At 47.3% G+C, this 23487-nt stretch overlaps 2 protein-coding genes across 2 annotated transcripts; one reads left to right on the top strand and one right to left on the bottom strand.

Moving 5' to 3' along the window:
- Window positions 1-11: 11 nt before the first annotated feature.
- cd36 (CD36 molecule (thrombospondin receptor)) lies at window positions 12-8675 on the bottom strand. The gene is made up of 13 exons (XM_035648654.2): window positions 8549-8675; window positions 3977-4209; window positions 3530-3690; window positions 3302-3446; window positions 2418-2573; window positions 2212-2303; window positions 1947-1996; window positions 1782-1851; window positions 1381-1568; window positions 1130-1248; window positions 958-1031; window positions 701-755; window positions 12-583 (listed from the first exon to the last, which is right to left on the bottom strand). The coding sequence occupies exons 2-13, from the start codon at window positions 4097-4099 to the stop codon at window positions 410-412; spliced, it is 1407 nt and encodes a 468-aa protein (XP_035504547.2). The 5' UTR covers window positions 4100-4209; window positions 8549-8675; the 3' UTR covers window positions 12-409.
- gnai1 (guanine nucleotide binding protein (G protein), alpha inhibiting activity polypeptide 1) lies at window positions 8668-23231 on the top strand. Its single transcript, XM_035648664.2, has 9 exons — window positions 8668-8799; window positions 15767-15809; window positions 17042-17183; window positions 17423-17580; window positions 19012-19140; window positions 20826-20955; window positions 21047-21200; window positions 21306-21541; window positions 21933-23231. Exons 1-8 carry the CDS (start codon window positions 8682-8684, stop codon window positions 21494-21496), a joined length of 1065 nt encoding a protein of 354 aa, XP_035504557.1. The 5' UTR covers window positions 8668-8681; the 3' UTR covers window positions 21497-21541; window positions 21933-23231.
- The last annotated feature ends 256 nt before the right edge of the window (window positions 23232-23487 follow it).

Genomic DNA, 23487 nt, shown 5'->3' with positions numbered 1-23487 from the left:
CAATGAAAAACTCACTTCTTCTTAGCTTTTATTCATTTTTGAAGACACTATCGTTCAGCAAAGGTTGTGAACATGGATCAATGTGCGTTTCTGTCCTGTGACGCCAAACGTACACATGGTTCTCCTCTGTGGGGAGAATCAACCTGACAGTTTTGTCCCTCGATGAAATCCCTGATTGAGTGAACGTTACAGTGTTTGCACTTGAAATAATACCCGGCAAAGGAATTTCAGCCCTCGGGCTTTACAAAATCACAGTATTACCCCCTCTCCTGGTGTCAAATGAAACAACACCATAAATAACGCTAAAATTACAAAAAAGAAAGGTGCACAGTCTGGTGTCCCCCCGGAGCAGCGTCGAGTTGCACCGCGCTCCCCAATTCACAGATTCGCCTGCGCGTGATTCGCCTTTTTACACGACTTTGCCGCGGCTACGTCGCCTCACCACACAGTAGGAGACGAGACACAGGGAGAAGACGGCCAAACCTGTGCCCAGCAGCGTCTTCTGTGCTATCTCCAACATCTGGATGCGGGAGATGAGCTCCCTCTTGAACATGTCCGCCGTTTCGTCGTCCAACGCGGCCGTCTGGAGGCGGGAGGGAGAGAGAGCGAGAGAGGGGGTGACTGATTAACGTGCACCCCGAGCTGAGAGAAAAACACACGTCATGGCTGCAGGGCTTCCATTTGTTTTTCTTCATCTCACCTCATTCAGCCAAACAATGGGGAACACGGTGTAATCCTTGACTTTCTTAAGCACCCTGCGGGGAGACAGTTCATCACTTGGTATTCAGTGCACGACTCTGTCTCGTACTTTCTTAAAGGAACATTTCTTTTCATTTTGGGGAAGGCACGCATGTGCTTTCGTGCTGAGCTAGTGACATCAAGACCGGTCTCGTCTATCTCTCGTCAAGAGGGCGAACCCGAAAGGTGATTTCCCTGTAACGTGGAAGCAGAACTTACGTGATGACCTGCGATGGTCCATACATCATGTTGACCTGGATTCTCTTCGCGAACCTCAGGGAAAACCCAGTTATCTGGTTAACAAAGAGAACATACGGCATGAAAAGGTCACATCTCAGCTGCTGAGGTCAAACAAAATATACAGATTGAAATAAATGTCCGAGGCTCTTACGGGTTCCACGTCCAGGAAGGTTTTGTGGTGCTCCTCGCTGGGACTGAGCCCCAGCACGGCCTCGCGCAGAATCTCACTGCCATGCAGGAAGTGGGGCAGGGAGATGTAGATGGGCTTTCCTGTTCGGGGTGAAAAGGAAAACAGTGACACATGTTGTTGAGCAGAACGGTGAGGAGGGACATTCTGGGATGGCCGAACCACTCCGGCTCACAAAACCCTGATGCCCTCGGCGAACCGGGGGCAAAACGAACCGCCTTGACAGGAGCGGATGTCCAGCACGCCGGCCAAGGTGCAGTTCCTGGTGGTCTTCGGGTCCGCGCAGAAACACCTGTTGTCTGGGTTGACGGCGGGGGAGGCCAGCGTGGAGGGCTGGAGGGCGTAACGGTACACCTCGATCCCTTTCAGGTCCATGCTCTCCTCGAAGCTGGCTGACACCGATCTGCGGACAAGACAACAGCCGTTGTGTGACTGGAAAAGCTCTGACCCCTGGTGGCGGCTGGGAGCGAATCCGTCTGCAAGTCTCCAAATGACACGTTAAGCGTTGCGTCCTTGACACTTACTGACCGGCTTCACATTAGCAAATCAGAGTCAGACAAGATCAGGGGAGATTTTGTTCCCGCGTTAAAAAAATGAAAAAACTCCTCCTCATCACCTGCAGATGTCTGACGAGAAGAAATAGAGTGGCTTCTTCTTGTCCAGAAAGGGAGGGAAGGAGGAAGCGTCTGAGAAAAAAAGAGAGGAGCGATAATGCGGTGACTCGTCTGCACTCAGAGCTTGTCGTCGGCGTCGCAAAACACAGGTCCTGCATGAGCCATACCTGTCCCGTTGATCATGTCACAATATGTGTCGTTCCAGAAAGACAGGCTCCTGTTGGCCAGAGTTAGATCAGTCAAACAAATTACATTTGACAAAAAACAGCATCCTCACTTGTCAAATTGTGCCAAAACTGACAAACCTGATTTGATTCAACAGCCTAAAATATCACATTAAAGAAATGTTCAATATTCAGTTGTCAAAATCTGTACAACGCGATTATATCCGGCCTCAAATCCAGACCCTTTGTCAGTCAGGAGTGGACTCACCTCTCTCCTCGCCACCTGTCAATCATTCCCACTTTTGAGATGTCCTCCTTTCCGTTGTAAACATTGTAGTAGCCGTCATAGGTGCCATTGTACTTTGGGCGAAAAAAATACGATCACATTGCGTCACTTTTGAGGCGCCGCTGCGCAGGCAGGTCTTTTATGGTTATTACGTGCGGAGGTAAATGCAAAATGATCTGATTACTTACGGGCACAAAAAGGCCCAGAGTTGCTTTGAGCATGGGGTCTCTATAACCCCACAGCAGTTCCTTGACTGTACGGTGCTGGAACAGGGAGGAGTTGCTCGCCTTTATCAGGAACTCCAGCGCAGGATGAAAATCTTTGGAAGCGATGGAATAAGCTGCCTTGAAGAGAAGGAGAAAAAAAATCCAACATTTATCTTTGCATCCGGTGAAGGCTCAGCAATTCATAATTTATTCATGGAAGGGACGACAGTGTATGATTCCTGAACGAGACACGTGCAAAACACGGGGGGGGGGGGGGGGGGGGGGGGGGGGGGGGGGGGGACTTGCTGTGCACACAACTGCAGCTGTTGCTTCAGGAGATAAGCCGGAAAAATAATCCTCCTTTAATGATCTGGGATACAATATAAACATAATGCGCTCATTGACATTTGAGGCTGATCAAAGTTTGAAGAGCTGAGCACTGTGCTCTCGAACAAGGACGGCCGTTGTGAATTTATGACTGAAGACTGGTTTTAATTTTGAGAATCGGTTCCCTCAGGTCTTCTTATGCTCTGAATCCGAGGTCAGGACACCAAATAAATCTGAGGCAAAGATGATTAACCGGATAGAATCCAAGAAAGGAAATAACACTCTTGTAAAATACATTTTTCTCAATTGATTTTCTGTCTGTCAGCCCCACGACGTGATTAGGAGAAACTAAATAACCCCTCCTCGGTTAAACGTCGGACGGCTCACGAACCAAAGGGTCAAAGGTCAAGCAGTTTGGGCGGTCGCCACTAAGAGGCAACCGGCCGGCGGCGTAGCACGGCCTCGATTTGGTCAGAGCTTGTCCACAGGAGCGTGTTCGGGAAACGATAAAACTGTGGGGGGGGGACACACTCACTTACAGCCACAGCCAGGTTGAGGGAGGTGACTTTGTCCTCCTCCGGCCCCACAGACATGGACGGCTCAAAGATGGCGCCCAGAGGCAGCAGGAAGGAGACGGTTTGGTTGGGGTTGAACGTGATGTTCTCTTTGGGGAGATATCTTGTCCTGGACGGGGGCAGGTTAGGGTTACGTTTGTTAAATATAGGCAGGGAGAGAGCAGATGATGATATCCATATATTCAACGTCACCTGTATGTGTAAGGTCCTCTTTCCAGTACCACTGGAGTTGCGCCGGACTGCAAAACCTCCTGGGCGTTCTGCACGTCAAAGAGCCAGAACTGCCTGTACACGCTTGCCCCTGTAGCCGCCCAGTTGTCGTACGCCGTCGTTCCTGGCTCGATGGCGGCTTCCTAAACCCCCGGCAGACGCACAAGACAGACTATTTTTAACATGCCACAAGACTGCCGGCACAGGCCAGCTTCCCCACTGACACATGAAGAGAAGGATGCTCTGGTATTGATTTGAAAAATCCTCCCTCTACTGTTCCGTAGGGGGGGGGGGAAGAAAGAGAAAAATCACAGATGCTGATCTTTTTGCGCCGGATGAAAAACAAGACTTGGCGTTCGGAGGCAGCTTTGGAAGACCCCACGCCTCTCTGCCTCCCCGATTTCACCCGGTTCACCTTGATCTGCCTACCTTCTCCACTGTTCCCTCGATGACGACCCTCCCCAGGGGGATCAGGACGCCTCCCAGGACGGCTACCACGGCCCCAAACACAGCTCCGGCTATGAGCCCGCGCTCTCTGTTACAGCAGCCCATGGTGATGTGCAATTTTCCTCCGCCCGTCTGTGAGCGTCTGTCTGCCTGCCTGGCAGCCTGTTCTCCGCCTGTCTCTGTGTGTGTGTGTGTGTGTGTGTGTGTGTGTGTGTCACAGGCAGGCTGTACCGTCACAAGGAGCTGACAGAGCGGCAGAGGCCAGGTAAAGGTACAGACCACCGGTGTCAGGTGCCAAGGGACACGTCTTATGCGGGGGGGGGGGGGTTATGTAATGAAAAGGAAGGTTTGAAGTTCAGCAGGCAGAGAGAGAGTCCCATTCGCCGTTCGGCATCTATCAGTGACCCATATCTGACTGGAGTGATAACGGGCTGAGGAGAAAGGTTGAAGGAGGAGTTGGCGTGCAGAGAGGAGGTGCACACAATACAGAGCCTTGATTATTCTGTATGACACAAAGACAACTGCACTCACCAGATTTATCGGGGAGTGAGACACCAGTTCAGCACGTTTTGTCTTTTTGTAACCTTTCTCCTTATTTATCCTCCTGTAGCTGTGTCCTCTCCATGATCTCATCCTCTGCCTCGGTGCACGAGTGTGAGAGAGAAAGACGAGGAACACATCCAGGCCTTTTCCTTTTTATTTATTTATTTTTTTCTTTAGAAATGCCTGCTCAGGTACCAAATCTATAACTCCTCTGGGTTCTTAGTGGCATTAGCAGATGGCAAGTGACGGAACAGAGCGTTTTCACGGCCCACGGCTCACCGAGTGGACTGTCATCACGCCAATTTGTCTCTCTGGAGTTCTAGGACAACCAATTGATTGAACCAATTTTTCATTTAAAAAGGGGTCCAGCACCAGATCTGACATCCAAACACTTTGACTGTTAGATAAGAGTAAAAAAACAGTATGATCAGCGTTAATGAAAAAGGGCTTATCTGTGTTTGCAGTTGTGTAGTTTCATGGGGATAGTAAAATAAATTTCTCTTTATCTTTGCTTATCTTGATTCCTTATTATGGTAAAAATGGGGAGGGGGGGGGGGCAATATAATATTGTGTCACTGTCTTTATTTTTTTCTTGCACACTATTTTATCTGTCTCCGACCACAAATGAACCTGTTACTGGCAGTTTTTAAAAGTTGTATTTTTCCTCCCTGTGATGTGTAAACTTAAAATAATAAACTTAAAAAATTAAATGCCACTTTATGATCCTTAAAAACATCAGCGTTCGGAATCCATACAGTGCTCTGAGGTGCTGTGCTGTGAGGTTGAACATCCAATATTTTCAGACTATAATGTATAATTTAGTCCTGCAGCACTGTTGAAGTTACATGTTTTTACCACTGGAGGGCGGCACCGCCACTTCCTCGCCACTCAAATTCACTACAGAGAAAACTGGCTCTCAGGTTCAGTTCATCCCAGTGAGTCTTCGTGCCAAACACCTGTCCGTCTGTTTAGTTGAAACAAACATTCCCGTCACACTGTCTGAATCTCACCTGAATGACGTCATTGCTTCACTGTTTATCTCGTTTTGTGCGTGCGCTTGGCCTGCAGACTTCCTCTTTCTCCACCAGCTGCACTGGAGATCTGTGTTTTGAAAACACAAGTGATTAATTGAAATACGCATGCGATTGATGGTGTGAAGACACTGCACTTCCTGTAAAGAGTTCAACAATTCAGCAAGAAACATTTGGGGAAAAAAAGAAGAAACTACTCAAGAAGTGTGGTACTGGGTGTCTCTGGCCTCCCAATGACAGGTCACTCGTGGACCAGTGACAGAGAAATGACCATAAACTCAAATATGTCCATATTCTTTGGACACGGGATGAATGGTTTTGCTTCTCCAAGGACTAACTCAAAGTTAAAAAATATATTTCATTGCCATTTTATCCAGGTTTCAGAGTCACATTTTGCAAAATCCTGTTGATGAAATGTGTGTTTTACAAACCAAATCATCTGAAATAAGCAGTATAGCTTTCCATGTTTTTTTCATTTGTTTGGTTTTAATAGATGAAGCTATACAATAACAGCACATATGCATTGACTAACTGTAGCTCATGCATGATGTTCACGCCTGCACACACGAGCCGTCACAAGAAGAGTTGTGTGGTTTAAAGTATGATGAAAACACTGACAACGAATGAATACGTGCAGATGTATAAATCTTTCATAATGGAGAACACTGCACATTAGAGAAAATGATTCACTTTCTGTGCTATTTTCTGTGTTCCATAAACGGATATAAGCTTATTGTTTTTGTTTGTTTGAGCGGGCCTCGATGACGAATAGGGAAAACCTCCAGCCTACACAGGATTATAAAAAGGAAAGGTCACACATTTGCATGAGCTCCCAAAAAAAGGCCCCATTTGAAATGAACATTGCACAAAACAAGGCAGGGTGGGAGATAATGTGAGTGGGGGTCTGCGTGGAGAGAGAAAACGAGCAACCTGCAACAAGCAGCGACTGTTGACTTTGAGGCGTCACACTTGACTTTGTCCTAAATTATTTAAACCACAAACAACGGTCATGCAGAGCTGAACGTGCGGGTGACGGGGCCGAGACCGACACTGGTTAGAGGTTTGGTTTCCATGGGAACGACGCATGATAATGCAGGGTGAACATTTATAGTATATAGGCCACATGTAATGTACTCAATTAGGGAAGTATTAATGTGTGTATCACTGTAAATATACAGTATATCAGGTATTTTAGCATATTTGTTCAAGTATTTTTTATTTAAACTCCTTTCACTGGTGCCAACAGTACAGAAAAAAAACTATGTTTATTGTATATAATCATCAAAGTGACACATACACGTACATGATGTAAAAATGACATGGGCCAGTTATTTAGTGAGTCAAGCTGTGGGTGTGCAGGTTTTGAAATGAGTTCGGCTGACAAGACGTTTCCGGTTTGAGCGTCTACCTTCAAAATAAAGGCGTCAGACAAAAAAGTCTACCAAAGTCTACCAAAGTGACAAAACTACACAAATATGTGGCATCTTTCTTTTTTTTAAAAAAACCTGTGAGAGCTGCACGTGCTTAGACTTTCACGATTTATAACTCAAAATAAACGCATATATTGTGTTATATACAAAATAATTATTGATTGATTGATTTAGAGCTGCAACAGTTTATCGATTAATAGATTAGTAGTCGACTACTAAATTAATTGCCAACTATTTTGGATAATTGATTAATCGGTTCAAGTAGATTTTTTTATTAAAATGTACAAATCCTATGATTTAGGCTGCATGGTGGTGTAGTGGTTAGCACCTTCGCCTCACAGCAAGAAGGTTCTGGGTTCGAATCCCGGTTCAACCAGGGCCTTTCTGTGTGGAGTTTGCATGTTCTCCCCGTGTATGCGTGGGTTCTCTCCGGGTTCTCCGGCTTCCTCCCACAGTCCAAACACATGCAGAATGGGGTTAGGTTCATTGAAGACTCTAAATTGACCGTAGGTGTGAATGTGAGAGTGAATGGTTGTCCGTCTCTGTATGTGGCCCTGTGATAGGCTGGCGACCTGTCCAGGGTGAACCCCGCCCCTCTCGCCCAATGTTAGCTGGGATTGGCTCCAGCGCCCCCCCGCGACCCTTAAATGGATAAAGCGGTAGACGATGAATGAATGAATGAATGAAAATTCTATGATTTCAGCTTCTTAAATATGAATATTTTCTGGTTTCTTTGTTCCTTGGTGACAGTAAACTAAATATCTTGAGTTTCGTGGAACAAAACAAAACATCATCTTGGGGGTTTGGGAAACAAACACGATCGACATTTTTCACTAAACCAAGTGAAACTAAACCAACTAATTGATTATTCTAGAAAATAATCGACAGATTAATCAGTGGTGACAATAATCGTCAGTTGCAGCCCCTTGATCGATCGCTTATAAATTAAAACGGAACAATCCCCCTGGCGACGAGCTCCTGTTCATATTTCACATAAACCCCTTCAATTTTGTATTCTTATTCTCTTTATTCTTTTTGCAATTCGAAAATATTTTACATTTATTTGTGTAGATTTTTTTTTTTTTTTTTTAAAGTGTGCTGGGTGAAACGTGCTGCTCAATAAAAGGAACTGTATATCTTAGCTTGTCTTTTACAGACACATTTTTCTAAAGCCCTTCAAGACATACCTCTTTTATTTTGGAAGGACGCGCCCGGAAGTGCGGTCGCCGGTGCGGCGTGTGGACCGCGGCGGCCGCCGCAGCGCGATCACAGTCAGTCAGTCGCCGCCGCAGCGAATGGAGGCGATCGGCCGCAGCCAGCAGCTCACTCTCCGCGTCGGGACCCAACGAGGATTTCCTTCTCGTTTGTATTTGTGTTTTTAAAACCCGAAGACGTCCCCCGAAGGAGCCGTCGGACTTTTTCCTTTTTCTTTTCTGAATTTCATTTGAGAGCAAAAGTCGCATCGCTTCCCCTTTTCTCTCTCTCTCTCTCTCTCTCTCTCTCCGTCTCCTCCCGACGAGATCGACCGGCTGCCTTTAAAAAAAAAGGGCGTGTGTGTGTGTGTGTGTGTGTGTGTGTGTGTACACACACATGGTGTTCTAAGGGGGATTCTTGCGCTCGTTTTTGTTTTTCCAACAACACTCGCCACCACCGGCCGGTGTGTGCGGAGGACGCCGCTCGACGATGGGCTGCACGCTGAGCACGGAGGACAAGGCGGCGGTGGAGCGCAGCAAGATGATCGACAGGAACCTGCGGGACGACGGCGAGAAGGCGGCGCGGGAGGTCAAGCTGCTGCTGCTCGGTGAGGAGGGGCGGGAGGGGGACGAACTTCGCCTTCGTCCTCTCTCTCTCTCTTTTCTTTTCTTTTTTCTTCGTGTGTTTTAATTTCTGTCCAACGTCAAGGCGGCGTCCGTGGACGAGTTTCAATTCCGCATCGCTCGCCTCCTTCCTTCCTTCCTTCCTTCCTTTCCTAGCTCCTTCGCTAACCGCCAACTGTCAAAACTCCGCACGCAACTCCCAATGTAGCTAAACACCGTTAGCCCGACGTTAGCATTCCAAAAATATGAGCAGCACAACCGCAGGTGTTTTTGCCGAACTGGCTGTTTTTTTTTTGTGTGTGTGTGTGTGTGTGTGTGTCTTTTTTTGTTGCGGGGAGATTCTTTGACAAACGCGACACCATTCAGCCTCTCTGCGGACCGTTTTGTTTGGGCTAAGTCTTCCGGACAATGGCGCGCTTCCTCCCGTCTGCTCTGGCCCCTGTGGAAGCGGTTCCCATTGGCTCATTCAGGGGCCCTCGCCAAAAAAAACAAAAGAAACTTTGGAGTCCACTCATTTTAGGATATTTAAAGGTGCAGTCCCAGATTTTTTTCTGAAGGCATTTTTTTTTTCTGCCCCTCTCCTTGATTCAACAAATGATTCATGTATGGATATGGCAACAACAACAACAACAAAAAAGAATTATTAAGTGGTTAAAAAAAAGACTAAGGCTACTTAAACTGCCACAGGAGCAGCCGCCGTGGAGCTCGGTTGCCTCGTGACCCCTCTTGGCAAAAAAATTGGCCACTTTCCGCCAGAGCCTTGTGTGCTATTTTCAGATCCTCTTCACGTCCGAGTGGAATCCCACAGAAAAAAAAACCACGTCCAGGAAGTGTTACTTCATCGTAATCACAACACTTCTGACGAAACCCCTTCGCACGCACGCACGGACGCACGGTTCCGCGCCACGCGTAAAATTTCCCGGCATCACTTCTCGACTCCTTTGCATGTGGAGAAACACACTGTTGTCCTTGTCAATAGAGACCATAGGTGAGAAACTTTTCCACCGGCCCCCCCTTCGGGGTTGGCCTGGCTTTGGGAATTGTTGACATGCACACACACACAACGCGGTGTGTGGGTTACCACTCAGGACACGTAAACGCCAAGGCCAGTATCAATAGCAGGCAACAAAAAAAAATGCCCCGACGAGAAGGCTCTCGAGAGACGTTCGAGGGAAGAACAAAAAAAAAAGGCCTGAGATTTTGCTGCTATTATTTTTGTCTGAACACGAATGTACATATTTCCCCTTGTCAAAGGTAGGCCGCATTCCTCAGGTGCCTTCGGAGGCCGGATGGGGCTTGCTGATTTGAAAGCGAGGCAAGTTGGGTCAAGTTCCTGCTATGCTGCTCCAGGGCGGGATATGAGTTTTTCATCAGCCGTGGCTCTGGCACGGACCACGCAGCAGTTAGTTCACCCGTCTGTTTCTGGTTGAAAAGCTGTTTTTCATTGTTGTTGTTAAAGCTCTGCGCCAGGCAGTGTTGCCCCCCCCCCCCCCCCCCCCCCCCCCCCCCCCGCCTACCACCCCACGCGTGGCCGCCCTGGCACGACATCCTGCCAGTTGTGCGCGCGATGCCATTCGGTGTGGTCGCTCTTCAGGTTACCGCCTGAAGTAACACACGCACGGGGGCAGGCCCGAGACGCCGCAAGGAGAAAGGAGAAGAGGGGCCCCGTAAGATGAGAACACTACCCAAATGAGTGGAGCATTAAAAATTTAAAGGAACCCTCCACCGCAGAGAAGTGAGAGGCCTCAGCTTTGAGCTGTTCAATCCAGATCCTGTTTTGTAGAGTCGTCGGGGATTCGCAGGAAATTCTGGGTTCCCACTTTTCCTCTGTGACACAATCGTGTCAACAGAGACGCAGAGTCAACAAGACGTGTCATGATGGCAAACGGCTGGCGAGGGCCACAGAAAAATGTCGCAAGCGACCGAACAAAAGTCTCCTGCGTGTCTTACCGATTTGCAAAGAAATGTTAGAATCGCACGAAAAATGATTTTGAATCTCTCTGAGTCCTCGAGTTTTCGTGCACACAGGTCAAGTCCCAACCTGCCGACTGGCTCGGGTGTCTTTTGGGTTTTTTTCCCGAAACATATCTCTCATGTAGCTCACCGTCTTTATTTGGCTCTCCTTTTCATTCCATCTCCCGGACCCAATTATCTTACTATTCATATCTACACGCGAAAATAGATTACAATCTCCTTCAGCCTAATTACTCTTTCTATAGCTGTCGCGTAACAGTGGGAAAGATCCTATTAATAATAATAACAGTTTAGCGTTCCCTCCGACTTTGTTCGTCGTTCTCCCTTTAATGTTTTCCACATGGTGACCGCCTCGCTGTTTACTGCTCACAATAAACACGGGACAATCAAAGCAGTTTGATTGCTCGCGTTCCTTTAGCGCCGTAATTGTGTGTGTGTGTGTGTGTGTGTGTGTGTGTGTGTGTGTGTGTGAAACAATCTTCTATCGATCTGCTTGTTGACAGATTGACCCGTGTGATTTAGCGTGGTCATTTCCTCCCGGTGTGACCGGGACCGCCCGGGTGGATCCTGGAGTCCTACTCGACTCTAGTGACTCACACTTAAATCCCCCTAGAGGACGATGGGGAAGGAAAGGGGGGGGGGGGGGGGGGGGGGTGGAATTGGAATAGCCAGCGAAGAGGAACACTAAATCATAAAAGCAGTGAATGTGAAAGAGGAAGATGGTATGTATGTGACCGAGAGTGAAAAAAGACATGGGGGGGGTTGAGCGGTGTTGGCGTCATGCTGCTAATGTGGCAAACGAATGTATCCTCTTGGTGCCAATGATTGGACCCCAAAGCCAACATGAGGTACAATCAATAAGAGAAAAAGGGAGAACCTCATTTTGCCGTTGTTATAAAAACCTTTTCCTCGTCCTCGCCGGCTTCGCAACCCCCGAGAGAGGAAAGATGAACCAGAGGGAAGATGCGTTTTGTGGTCGGGTCCTAATGGGAACGGCTCTGTAGTCAGCGGAGGAAGAGGGAGAAGAATGAACCTCCATTTTCGCTGCAACGCTTCGCTGGGATTCTTTTCCTAAAATAGTTTGAACCGCCCGAAACAGAAACCAGCTGCTCCAGTGGTTTTGGACCGTGTGGCTGTCCGGGTCAGGGCGTATCAAAGCAGGAGGGCGTGTAACATGACTCTGCATGAAGAGCGATAGGTTCGGCCCGGTGTTTCCATGTAACCCCCAAAGGTCTACGTGTGTGCGCCAGTCAGAATCAGGACGACGCTGTGTTCCGCAGTGTCCAACGGAAAAGTTATTTTATCCCCCCCCCCCCCCCCCCCCACTGGACCACTTGGACAGTAGATCAGAGTTTTACTGGCCCTCTGTCTATTTTCACTGTTACATCAGCCCCAAAAAAAGAAAATTACCTTTTCCCCCCCATAATTTCATAATCATAGGGGGCCACATACTGCAACTCTTGTGTTATCCTTACACTGTAAGATATTAAGAATATATTTACATTGTCAGTGAGTCCATTACCGTCCTCGCCTGATACAGACAATATCCTGCACAGTGAGGCAGACCGCAGATTTGGCAAGTATTGGAACAATATGTTCTGTGTGTGTGTTAGGAATCGGCCAACGGCACCATCATCCGTTGCCAGCCACAGTCCACGGAGGTCCCCCCCCCCCCATCGCTCGGTTTGACCGATGTACGTGTCCTTTGGACAAAACTGGAGAGGACTAAACAGCATGAAGTTATTTAGATCCAGCTCGGGAGATTTGTGCGGTAAACAAGAGCCCGTAAACAGACCGCACTCGACGCTAGACAGTCATCTTAAAGCCCCAGTGTGTAATTTTTTGTAATTTTCTGCCGCCACCTGGTGGTAACTTTGCAAACCCGCAACCAACTGAGCGCCCGACGGGACACTTTATGGTGGCGCGCCGCTAATTTCAATTTTTTGTCCTCCTCGTGTTACAACATTTAACTCATTCAAAGTTGACGAAAAAACATTGTTATCGTACATATATGAACACACAGTTATGGACAATATATTAAATTTCTGTGAACACGTTCTTCTAAATATTACACACTGTAGCTTTAAGTCAAATTTGACGTTAGCGTTAGCTGAACCTGAGCAGTGAGCAGCCCCCCCCCGCTCCTCCAAATACGTTCACCTCTGGTTTTCAAAAAAACCAAGATGGCTCCGGACAAAATGCTGAACCCGAGGCTTCGAAAGCGGCAGCTAACAAAGCAATGAGGTGACGTCACGGCCCGTTTCTTGCTCGCACTAGCCACCAGCGCCTCAGCGCAGTGTCTCACAATAAGCGTTCGCTCGCTGCACGAGACGGCGCCCTCAGTTTGGGTCTGAGCAAAAGTCCTAAACCTCAGTTCACCTTTCGGGATTAGCTCGTCAGCGATGTCTCACAATCGCTCGTCGTCCACCCTTGTTCTCAAGTGGCCGCTCGACTCGGCCCTGCAGAAACTTTTCCTGGCCCCGGGCCGTCGGGGCCGTCGGGGCCGTGGGTTACATTGGACCCTGTTTTGTATTCCTCAGGCCCAGAGGGCTCTGACAGGAGCCACACCCTGACCATGTCCCGGGCGCCGAGAGGCCGCTTACATAAACACGTAGCTCACGTCTCATTGATTATTATTATTATCATTATGAGCAATTGGGCATTGACGCTCTAATATCTGTCCAGTTTACATAAACTGGTGCTTTCTCTCTCTCCACAACACAGTTTGTTTTCGCAATCATAAGCCGAATGTCATGATTCATCGCACATCGCTGTTTACTTTGGCCTTTACCACACAAAGTGTCCACAAGTGTTTCTCAACAGCTCTCACAAGTGTGAATCATCACATGAGGAACTTCCTTTTAAGATTCAGTGCAAACGTCCCTGGAATTAACTTAAATTTACTAAGAAAAAACTAAGAGATAACTTTAATGAAGTAGAACAACTATTGTCTGATTGATGAAAATAAGTGACCTGCTGATCTCAAAGCATTTTTTTGGGTTCAAATTCAGATGTTTCGTCCAAAAGAACAAAGATATCGTTTGAGTTTACCAGATGAAATGGAGAAAAGCCGCACAGGATCACATTTGATGAGCTAAAATCTAAAAATGTCGCAGTAGAAACCCCCCAGAAACCACAGAACAAGTCACATTACTCGCAGAGAGATGAAAGTTTCCTTTATCCCTTTTGGAGGAGGTTGCTCTGGATTTCAGCGGGTCAGCTCACACTCGACCCCTGAGTGCGGCATCGTGAAAATGGCCATGGAGAATTGGCCGAGGGGGGCCGAGCGTCTGTGCCAGCTCGCCGCCCGGGCCGTGCCCAGTCGAGCAGCGAGGCTGCCGTCTGCGCATATCGAGTCCCACGGGGAGGGGGGGATTCACACAGCTGAGTGTTTGGCCTCGGAGCACGGGGGAGCTGCCACTGTACAATCTCTCACACACTCCCCCCCTCCTCCTCCTCCCAGGGCGCTCCAGCACCCGGGTGGTGACACGTAATTAAAATAATGTGTCCTCAGGTGAAGCTCATCCAATTAGACTGAAGGTGAAGTGCCAGGACTTCACCGTCGGCATTCGGGTACGGCTGAGGGAGAGTTTGTAGGAATTCAGACGGATAAAGTGCATGTGTATATATGTATATATGTATATATGTATATATATATATATATTTATTTATATATATATTTATTTATTTGTTTGTTTGTTTGTTTGTTTGTTTGTTCGTTCGTTAATGTTTGGTTAAAATTTATAATAGAAGCTGTAACTTCCAGCGTGAAGTCGGCTCGACGACAAGTGGCATGGCAAAAAAAAAGTGGAAGTGGATTAAGGTGGGAGGAATCCTTATGCAAGAGCAAACCTTCCTGTCTCTGATGACGGCATCACGAGGTCAAAAGATAGTGGTTGGCTTTCATGGTGTGATTCCAATGTCCCCCTATCCCCTCCCTCATTCTGTTCCTGGAGCTCGGGGGGGTGTTTACTCTGGGAATAACCAACTCTCAAGTGGCTTTAGAAAAATCTTCCCGAGTGTCGGCGGTGGATCAGAGGCGACGCTCTCTCTCTCTCTCAAGTCTGTGTGCTGCCGCGAGGGGCGTCGAGTGCACGCGTCCAAGATGTCGTGGTCGTTTGTCGCCATGCGCGTTACGAGTACAGAGTCAGATGGATGTGTTTTGTAACAGATGGTTTTGATGGGGGGGGGGGCATCAAATACAGTACAGGGGAAAAGAGCAGCAGATGCATAATGTATAGTGGTCCCGATGGAAGTCAGAACGTCACACACACACACGCACACGCTCGCAACCGCAGAGCCTCCTCAGGTGACTGTGGCCACGCACACTGGAGATGTCATGGATATACAGAGAGCCGTTGCCATGGCACTGTGTGACGTTTCCGCGAAAACAAGAAAAAAAGCCGCGTCGACGGTCTCTCCCGCTATCTCCACCATCTCCTCCGTCCGTCATCTCATTGGCCGACAGCACGGCAGTCGAATCTAATCAGATGACACAGTCGATTACCCCCCTCACCCTCCTCCTCCTCCTCCATCCCTGGAGTGACAACATCATGTCTGTGTGTTTTGTTTGCGGCACTTCAACAGCTCTCGTCAATAGTAATCTGTTTTACTGTTTTAAGTTGAGACAGCTGATAGAATTCCACTCACAGTTTGCATACACAATTATAGATCCGCACACACTTTGACCAGAGCGAGCATGTACACAGAACAGTCATCTGACCGAGCTCTGATTAATCTGTATATTGGATAGGAATTCCCTGGAGCAGAGGCCAAACTAAACTTTAAACACACACACACACACACACACACACACACACACACTAGATGGCTTCATCGTCATGGTTCCCCGTCGTGTCATTTTGGCCACACCACGTCATCGACACGAGGGTTAAAACATTTTGCTTGCTGCAGGGGTAACTGCATTAACTTTAAATATTCATCAACATCTTTTTTGTCTCCTCCCGTCTTTTCCAGGTGCTGGTGAATCCGGGAAAAGCACAATCGTCAAGCAGATGAAGTGAGTCGCTTTCCTTATTTCATCTTCTTCTTCTTCTTCCAGCGTGTCACTAACCACTTCTCTCGTCAGATGGGATATTATTTTCAAAGAGCGTTAGAGTTCCACAACACAAACAAGATGTCAAACAACAATCATGCGCATCGTAGCGTCTCTCTCTGGGTAATAATCCGCTGTGTGAATCACAGAAGAAGAAGAAATAACAGGTGCCATCCGTAGCGGATCATGACGACAACCTCGCAGAAAAACACCAGCACAGTCTCCGTCTACACGGAGTGAGGACGCTCGTCGATCATCAGCTGATACACACACACACACACCACAGGCACGGAATTTATTAACTTGAAAAAAAATTTTTTATGCATAAGCAGCTGCTCCACTGCGATATGACTTTTTCTCGTGGTTCTCTCCACCTGCGGAGGAACGAGACGAACGCCGCTCCTGCAGCACAAATGTGATTTTCTTCCCCGTCGTGAATCAAGTGAAGCACTGAGAAGTCTGGGAATCATTTACTTTGGAGTTTATACTTATTGAGGCATAATGCAGCAAACGGATTTATACGTGTCGTAAGCTGGCGCCCCAGCTTTTTGTTTCCAAATTCCGAAAGAAAGAAAAGGCCCGTGATGATGCGGAAGCAATTCAGTCGTGCAGTTAATCACTAGAAAATTGATCCACCCGCTTTTTTTTTTTTAAAAGGTCAAAATAAATGTCCTACGTAATAATGTTAGATCCTGTACATTGAGCTGATGATTGTATCTCGAGCGACGAACACTGGAGCCTTTTTACACAGAGATCTTGTTGATTACCGCTAAGAAGTCTCCTCGCCATGGCGACCTTTTTTGCTTGTATACACCGAACAGAACAAATCTGACCCCCACGGCCCCCCCGTAATTATTAGATAACACGCCTGCATCCTGTCCCCGCCATGCTGACTTATCCCTGTTACACGGATGGTGATATGGGTCTGCGAAAATTCCTCCGCTGCCGGCATAAACATGGAGCAACAATCCCCCCCCAACTGTAAAAAGATAAAAATAGAGTATTGGAAGAGAAGAGATGTTAAGTAAGAGCTGAGGAGAAAAGTAAGTGAAATGTCTAAGAAGGGTTAAAAAGAAGGAGGAGACGTCTTTCAGTGGGGAGAAATTAGTTTTTCTGTGTATGGCGGCGACATTTGGAACAATTTGGGTCGGCTGCTGACCCCGTTTCCCCGTCGTCCCCCTCCTCTCTCCCTGCAGGATCATCCACGAGGCGGGCTACTCAGAAGAGGAGTGTAAGCAATATAAGGCCGTCGTCTACAGCAACACCATCCAGTCCATCATCGCCATCATCAGAGCCATGGGCCGCCTCAAGATCGACTTTGGCGACGCGGCGAGAGCTGTGAGTGACAGAGAGAGGGGGGGTGGGGTCGTCATAAACTCTGGGGGCATTTGAAATGTATTGTTATGCTTCAAGAAACTTTTGAGCAGCGTTCCGTCTCTAAAATGACCCCGTGGCCCCGTGACTGGTATTTCAGCTCGCTAGCAGATTGAATGCCAACAACAACAACGGTGCTGTAATTTACTTCAGAGTTGTTGATTCTATGACACTGACGCCGCCCTCGCTTGTTGCGTCGCCAGGACGACGCGCGGCAGCTGTTTGTGCTGGCGGGCTCGGCCGAGGAAGGCTTCATGACGTCGGAGCTCGCCGGCGTCATCAAGCGGCTCTGGAAGGACGGAGGCGTCCAGGCCTGCTTCTGCCGCTCGCGCGAATATCAGCTCAACGACTCGGCGGCATAGTGAGTACACGCGCAAAACACGCACAGTTCACCAGGAATCTGACACACACACACACACACACACACTTGCTTATTTACCTCCAGAACTTTCAAAGGGGCAAAAAGAAAAAGTCTTTCACATCACACGATACGCAGAAAGCTTCCGGCCCCTTTGCGCGAAGGGCCCGGGAGCTGTCTGGACTTTCAGACTGTCAATATTTGCACACCTCCGCCAACCCCCGAAGAGCGGTGGCTGGGAAAGAATACTGAGTCTTTGACCTTCCACCTCGGCTCCGGAACATTTGCTTTAAAAAGTGGAAAGGGGAAATCAGAATACAGCGAGAGAAAAACTCGACTCGACTGACGTTCCGGGGCCGAGGGGAACTGCACTTGTTGGCCAATTTCTAAGTGGTTCCCTCTAATCCGGCTGTCCAGAGGCTTTTCATGAATAGGAAACACTATTCCCCACTTTTCTTCACTTGATACCTCCGAAAACAAACAGAGGGCTTGTTTTGCTCGGAGGAGAGATTACTCGTGTTTGTCTGGTTCGGAACCAGAGGTCTCTAATCCGTCTCTCCGTTTTATCAGCAGTGACCTTGAGGCGTGAAACTCGGGGGCCGCGATACATCAAGAGTGTGTGGTTTTTCTGTATGGCCACGTCATACAATTACAAACAAACAAGTGTTAGATGAATCTTATACCAGAGATGCAAAAAATAATCATGAAAGGAAAAACACGTGATTGAGCTGTTGTTGATTTAAGTTCAGTCTGACATTTTCACTTTCGGGGGGTTTTCCCCGTTTGAGAGTCGGAAAGTCCAGTGTTTGCTTTAGTCCCACCTCAGTGAGGAACAATGTCAAGTCCACCATCATTCTGCAAAATTAATTTTCATTCATTTGACTCCACTCGTCTCGCAGCTCCCGTTAAGATAGTGATTTATGTTTTCTAAGTTTCCTGCTATTGAAAAAGCTCAACTCACAATTATTTTCATTACTGACAAACCTGTTGATTATTTGGTCCCAACTAATGTCCAATATTCATTACAATTTAAAAAGCCCAATTCCACATATTGTTGTCTTGTCACACTTTTGACCATCAGTTCCTATCACTAAGATTTGAAGTTTTATATCATAGACGAAAATAACATTTTATTTTCAGGAGCCAGAACCAGTAAATTATTCTGGTATTTGATTGAAATTTCTCATAAATTCACTGGTGTTATGCATAAGAAGTGCATGTGTGTGTAACCCAAAGAAACTGCCAAAAAGATTCGCCTCGGTTATTTAAATATTTCTTATGATTGATGGACCATCTGGTGATCCTAGTTCTTTGGTGAAAGTTGCAGAGCTGCATAGTACAAACGAACCATTTGTCAAAAGGTTTTATCTTGGCAGTTGTAATAGCACCATTCTTTTTTGTTTCCCCTCCTCTGCGTCCTCTTTCTCCTCTCAGCTACTTGAACGATTTGGACAGGATATCCCAGGCCACCTACATCCCGACCCAGCAGGATGTCCTGAGGACCCGAGTCAAGACCACGGGCATTGTGGAGACACACTTCACGTTCAAGGACCTGCACTTCAAGTGAGAACTCCTCCGCTCTAACAATCGGCTCGATTTTTGTTTTGACATGATGGTTTTAATTATGTTTCCTTCCTGCCACTGACTCATTCAGCAGCTGTAAGTGGTGACACGGCGTGTGAGGGTGTCGTGACTCAGTCCCGGTCCTCAAAGTGGGCGCAGTCGGCTCAGTGATGACGTCGTAGTCGTCAAGTTAAGCAGATGAGTCTGTGTTCCATTGAAATTCATAAAAACAGAAGAGATAATTCCACTGAAATTTTGTTGTGGTTGTTTTTCATATTGAATTAACAAATCTTTCCTGCATCGTTTATTCTGTAAAATAACCATGAACGGCTCGTACCGGGCTCTAATATTAATATCCATCACAGTATTTCGGTTCCTCTTCAGAGCTGCTTAATGACCTACATATTGGTCTTCTCCTTATTTTATTTCATTTTTTAATTAAGTGATTCATTTCATTTCCCGTGGTCAGCAGGCATCTTGGCCGGGCCGTCGCGTCCTGACTCCACTTCCTGTATTAGTCGTCGTTGTAAAGTAAAAAGCACTCTGCTGATCGACGATGACCTGATTTTTCCAAATGACCTGCGCGGTCAGTCCTAAAGAAAAACACTCCGGCGAGCATCCGCTTGCTTTGAGTCAATTTGAAGGAGGACAAGTCCGTACGAGTCTTCAAGTTCTTGTTTTGGGGTGAATGAAATTTAAGTTCCGTCTCCAGCTCGCAGGACTTGTGTCTCAACATCTTCAGGCTTGTTCGGACGTCCCTCTGCAAACGTTTGGATTCTGTGGTTTCTTCTCACGACTCTTCAGTGACGGTCGTAATCGGGCAGGTTTTCCTGAACAGTGCACCGACACTCCAGAGTCTGCTCAAACCTAAAACCTCCTCCTGCAGCCAAATTGACGTGGTTTTTGATTTTTTTTTGCCTTTTCTTGGCTTTCTTCCTGAAACTCAACTTGACCTGCACCACTTCCTGTGAACTGCCATTTCTTAAATACATGACAAACTGCGGGAAGTGGCTTCATGAAAAAGGCTCTGATAGCTTCTCACAGCCTTCTCCTACTTTGTTGGCATCAAATATTAAAATTTTCAGGAGCACACATGTCTGCTGGTTGTTGGGACACGGTCCTGAGGCGTCAGATTATTTATAGAGCTTTGAAATCTTGCTTCAAATGTTAAAATGAATATTACATATACCTTTTATACATATACCCTCATGTCAGGAATTTGCGATGATCAGGTGTCTCCAAAACATTTGCATGCCGCTGTAAATGAGGCTTCTTGAATGTGAGAGACGTGTGTGAGAAGATCAGAATGAACGCTGAACGTTTTAGAAACGGGCGATTAAAGCTAAGTCACATCCGCGCCCCTCGGCAGAGCGGAGAGGTCTGGGCCTCTTCCGAATCTCTTTTTCCTTCTCCTTACACAGTCATTGTGTGCGCAGCTCTGCTTAGACAATAACTGGATTGATTCATATTTTGCTGCATTACAAAGACAAAGAATTGTCGTTGTCTTTTCCCCCCATTTATCTCTTGTCGTTATCAGCGAGACGAGAGCAGCCACAGCGACTCTCCCAGACATTTGTTTTTGCCTTTGGGTTCCACACACACTGCTCGCATTGTCTTGGCCACTTTGTATGATGGGCAACATGCTAACATGTTCTGTCTTTCTTTCCTCCCTTCTTTCCCCCCAGAATGTTTGACGTTGGCGGTCAGCGATCCGAGAGGAAGAAGTGGATCCATTGCTTCGAGGGCGTGACGGCCATCATCTTCTGCGTGGCCCTCAGCGACTACGACCTGGTGCTCGCCGAGGACGAGGAGATGGTGAGTCCCGCTCGAGCTGGGCGGCCCCAAAAGACTCGCCTCTCCAGTGTGAGGCGCAGTGACCGACGCCGTCTTCCCCTCTTTCCCTCAGAACCGAATGCACGAGAGCATGAAGCTGTTCGACAGCATCTGCAACAACAAGTGGTTCACGGACACCTCCATCATCCTCTTCCTCAACAAGAAGGACCTGTTCGAGGAGAAGATCAAGAAGAGTCCGCTCACCATCTGCTACCCGGAATACGCCGGTGAGATGAGCGGCCAACTTCGGGGGGGTGGAAATTTAAGATAAGCTAATGACAAAAAGGCATATATTCTAAAAATGATTTTGTGACGACATCGTCGTTTCCCAGGCTCCAACACGTACGAGGAGGCGGCGGCCTACATCCAGTGTCAGTTCGAGGACCTGAACAAGCGGAAGGACACCAAGGAGATCTACACCCACTTCACCTGCGCCACGGACACCAAGAATGTGCAGTTTGTCTTCGACGCCGTCACCGACGTCATCATCAAGAACAACCTGAAAGACTGTGGTCTCTTCTGAGGGGGACGGCGGCGATGAAGACGACGGCCCCTTTTTTTTTTCTAGGTAAGCAACTCTCATCGTCATCTGTCCTTCATTTTTTTTTTTTTTCTACAGCAACCCTCACCCTTTGATCCGGCTCTCATGCCGTGGTCATGTGTGGCTGTGCGTCACGGCAGAGAACACATTGTCAGGGTTATGACTGAAATGCGCGTTCCCCCGTAGAATCAGGATGCAGCGTGGGAGTTGCCAAGGAAACCGAGGGAGCCCGGCTCACACGTATGCATCCGATCTAACTTTTGACAAACTGCCTGCGAATAGTTCCCAGTCGGGAGCGTTTGAGATGTTTGCGAAATGTTAGCGACAAGGTCGAGCTCCGCCAGAATGTCTCATTTTAAAGTCATTTCTCTTTAAGAACTCGTCCCTCCTCCTTCATGTTTTCCCCTCTCGTCCTCAGGCGGTGGAGCCAGCTTGTTGTGCATCCTCGGCGGGGAAGATGAGAGGAGTCGGGAGGAGCCAGTCACGGACCAGTGCTGTACTATACGCCACTTTTAACAGCTTTATTTATGTCTCTCTTGTCTCGGAACATTTTTTGAACTAGCGTCGCGAAATTTGTGTGTAGGACGTTCGTGTCATTGTAAAAGGGTCACATCACATGTTGACACTTTTTTTCCCTCTTTTTTAAATTTCCAGCTCGTTTTTTTTTTGGGTTTTGAATTTTTTGTGGCCGCCGTCTTCTGGAAAAAGGAAACTTTTGCTATTGGTGGAAAATTTTTCTTCTTTTCTTCCTTGCCCACAACCAAAAAGGGAAGAGAAGAGGTACAACTTTGAGTCCAGTTTGTTGGTACTTGTGCCTTCGCATGCCTTTTTACCGCGGCCGTAGTCCTAATGCTTGTTCTGTTGCCTGCTGAATTGTTCTGAACATTAAGAGGTAAAAACTGTTTTTCATATGTTAGTGTCCCTGCTATCTTCTATGTGCACACCACTGAGCTGTCAAGAGGAGGAGGATTTCCCTCTGGTCGAAAAAAGGTACATGGGTCTCCATGGTGACCAACATGTAGCCTTGCTTCCCCCACCACCCGCTCTGACAATGGAAGGCCTTCGCCGGCCGATCACACAGTACAATACTGAGATGTATATTGTTACATTCACCCCGCAAATCTTGGGGTTTCTTGGGTTTTTAAACATTGTGTATAAAATATCCATTCTTCCCGACCATTCAGGAAAAAAATGGTTAGTCAAGGCGCCTAAGCTTCTAGTGTTCAAAAAGTACAGAGACCAGAGTTGGCACATTTTACTGTATATTTTAAAGTATTCGGAGGAGTTTTATGGAGTTTTTGGCGGTAAAGGAGAGGAGGAGGAGGAGGGGGGGGGGAACTGAACCACAGAAAAGATTGTTGTCAAGTTGAGGGCGTTTTCGAGGTTCGAGACGCCGTTCCTCGGATTTAATCCGGCGTCGATTTTTGCGAGTGGAGCTGCTGTTCGAGGAACCGTGAAGAAGGTGATGATGAAAGGTGACGGGGGGAGAGAGAAAAACAAGACAAAGAAGGTCAAGGAGGAAACTGGTCTGTGATTATTATTTTTTTTTTAAGATCGGTGCTACTTTGCCAAGAAGAGTGACGGTAGATGCGCTCCTGGATTTGTTCACATAAAGAAACTGCCACAACTGTCATTGTATGTGTACGTTCTCCACCGAAGGAGAATCTTTGTAGACTCATCTCCCTTATTTTGCTAATAAAAAAACAATTACAAACCAGACGGAGTCGCTGCTTTCTTCCACCTCTTGGAAGGTTTTCCTTTAAATGTCATGCGGCGTTCTCATTGCCCTCCTAATGCATTCAAATATCAGTGTGATAAGGACCTGAGAGCAATTACATTCTTAATGCTTATTGTTCCACTGTATTCACCAGCCAATCGCTGTTGAATTGAATAAGTCATCAAGATATGGTAATTTTTCAAGGAGCGCTGTACAGTGACATTGTACAGGCAGTCAGAAACACAAAACACTCAAA

Source organism: Scophthalmus maximus, chromosome 12, assembly GCF_022379125.1.
Source record: "Scophthalmus maximus strain ysfricsl-2021 chromosome 12, ASM2237912v1, whole genome shotgun sequence".
Classification (NCBI taxonomy): domain Eukaryota; kingdom Metazoa; phylum Chordata; class Actinopteri; order Pleuronectiformes; family Scophthalmidae; genus Scophthalmus; species Scophthalmus maximus.
The sequence above is the reverse complement of the archived record's forward strand: the minus strand, read 5'-3'. Positions and strand labels throughout refer to the sequence as shown.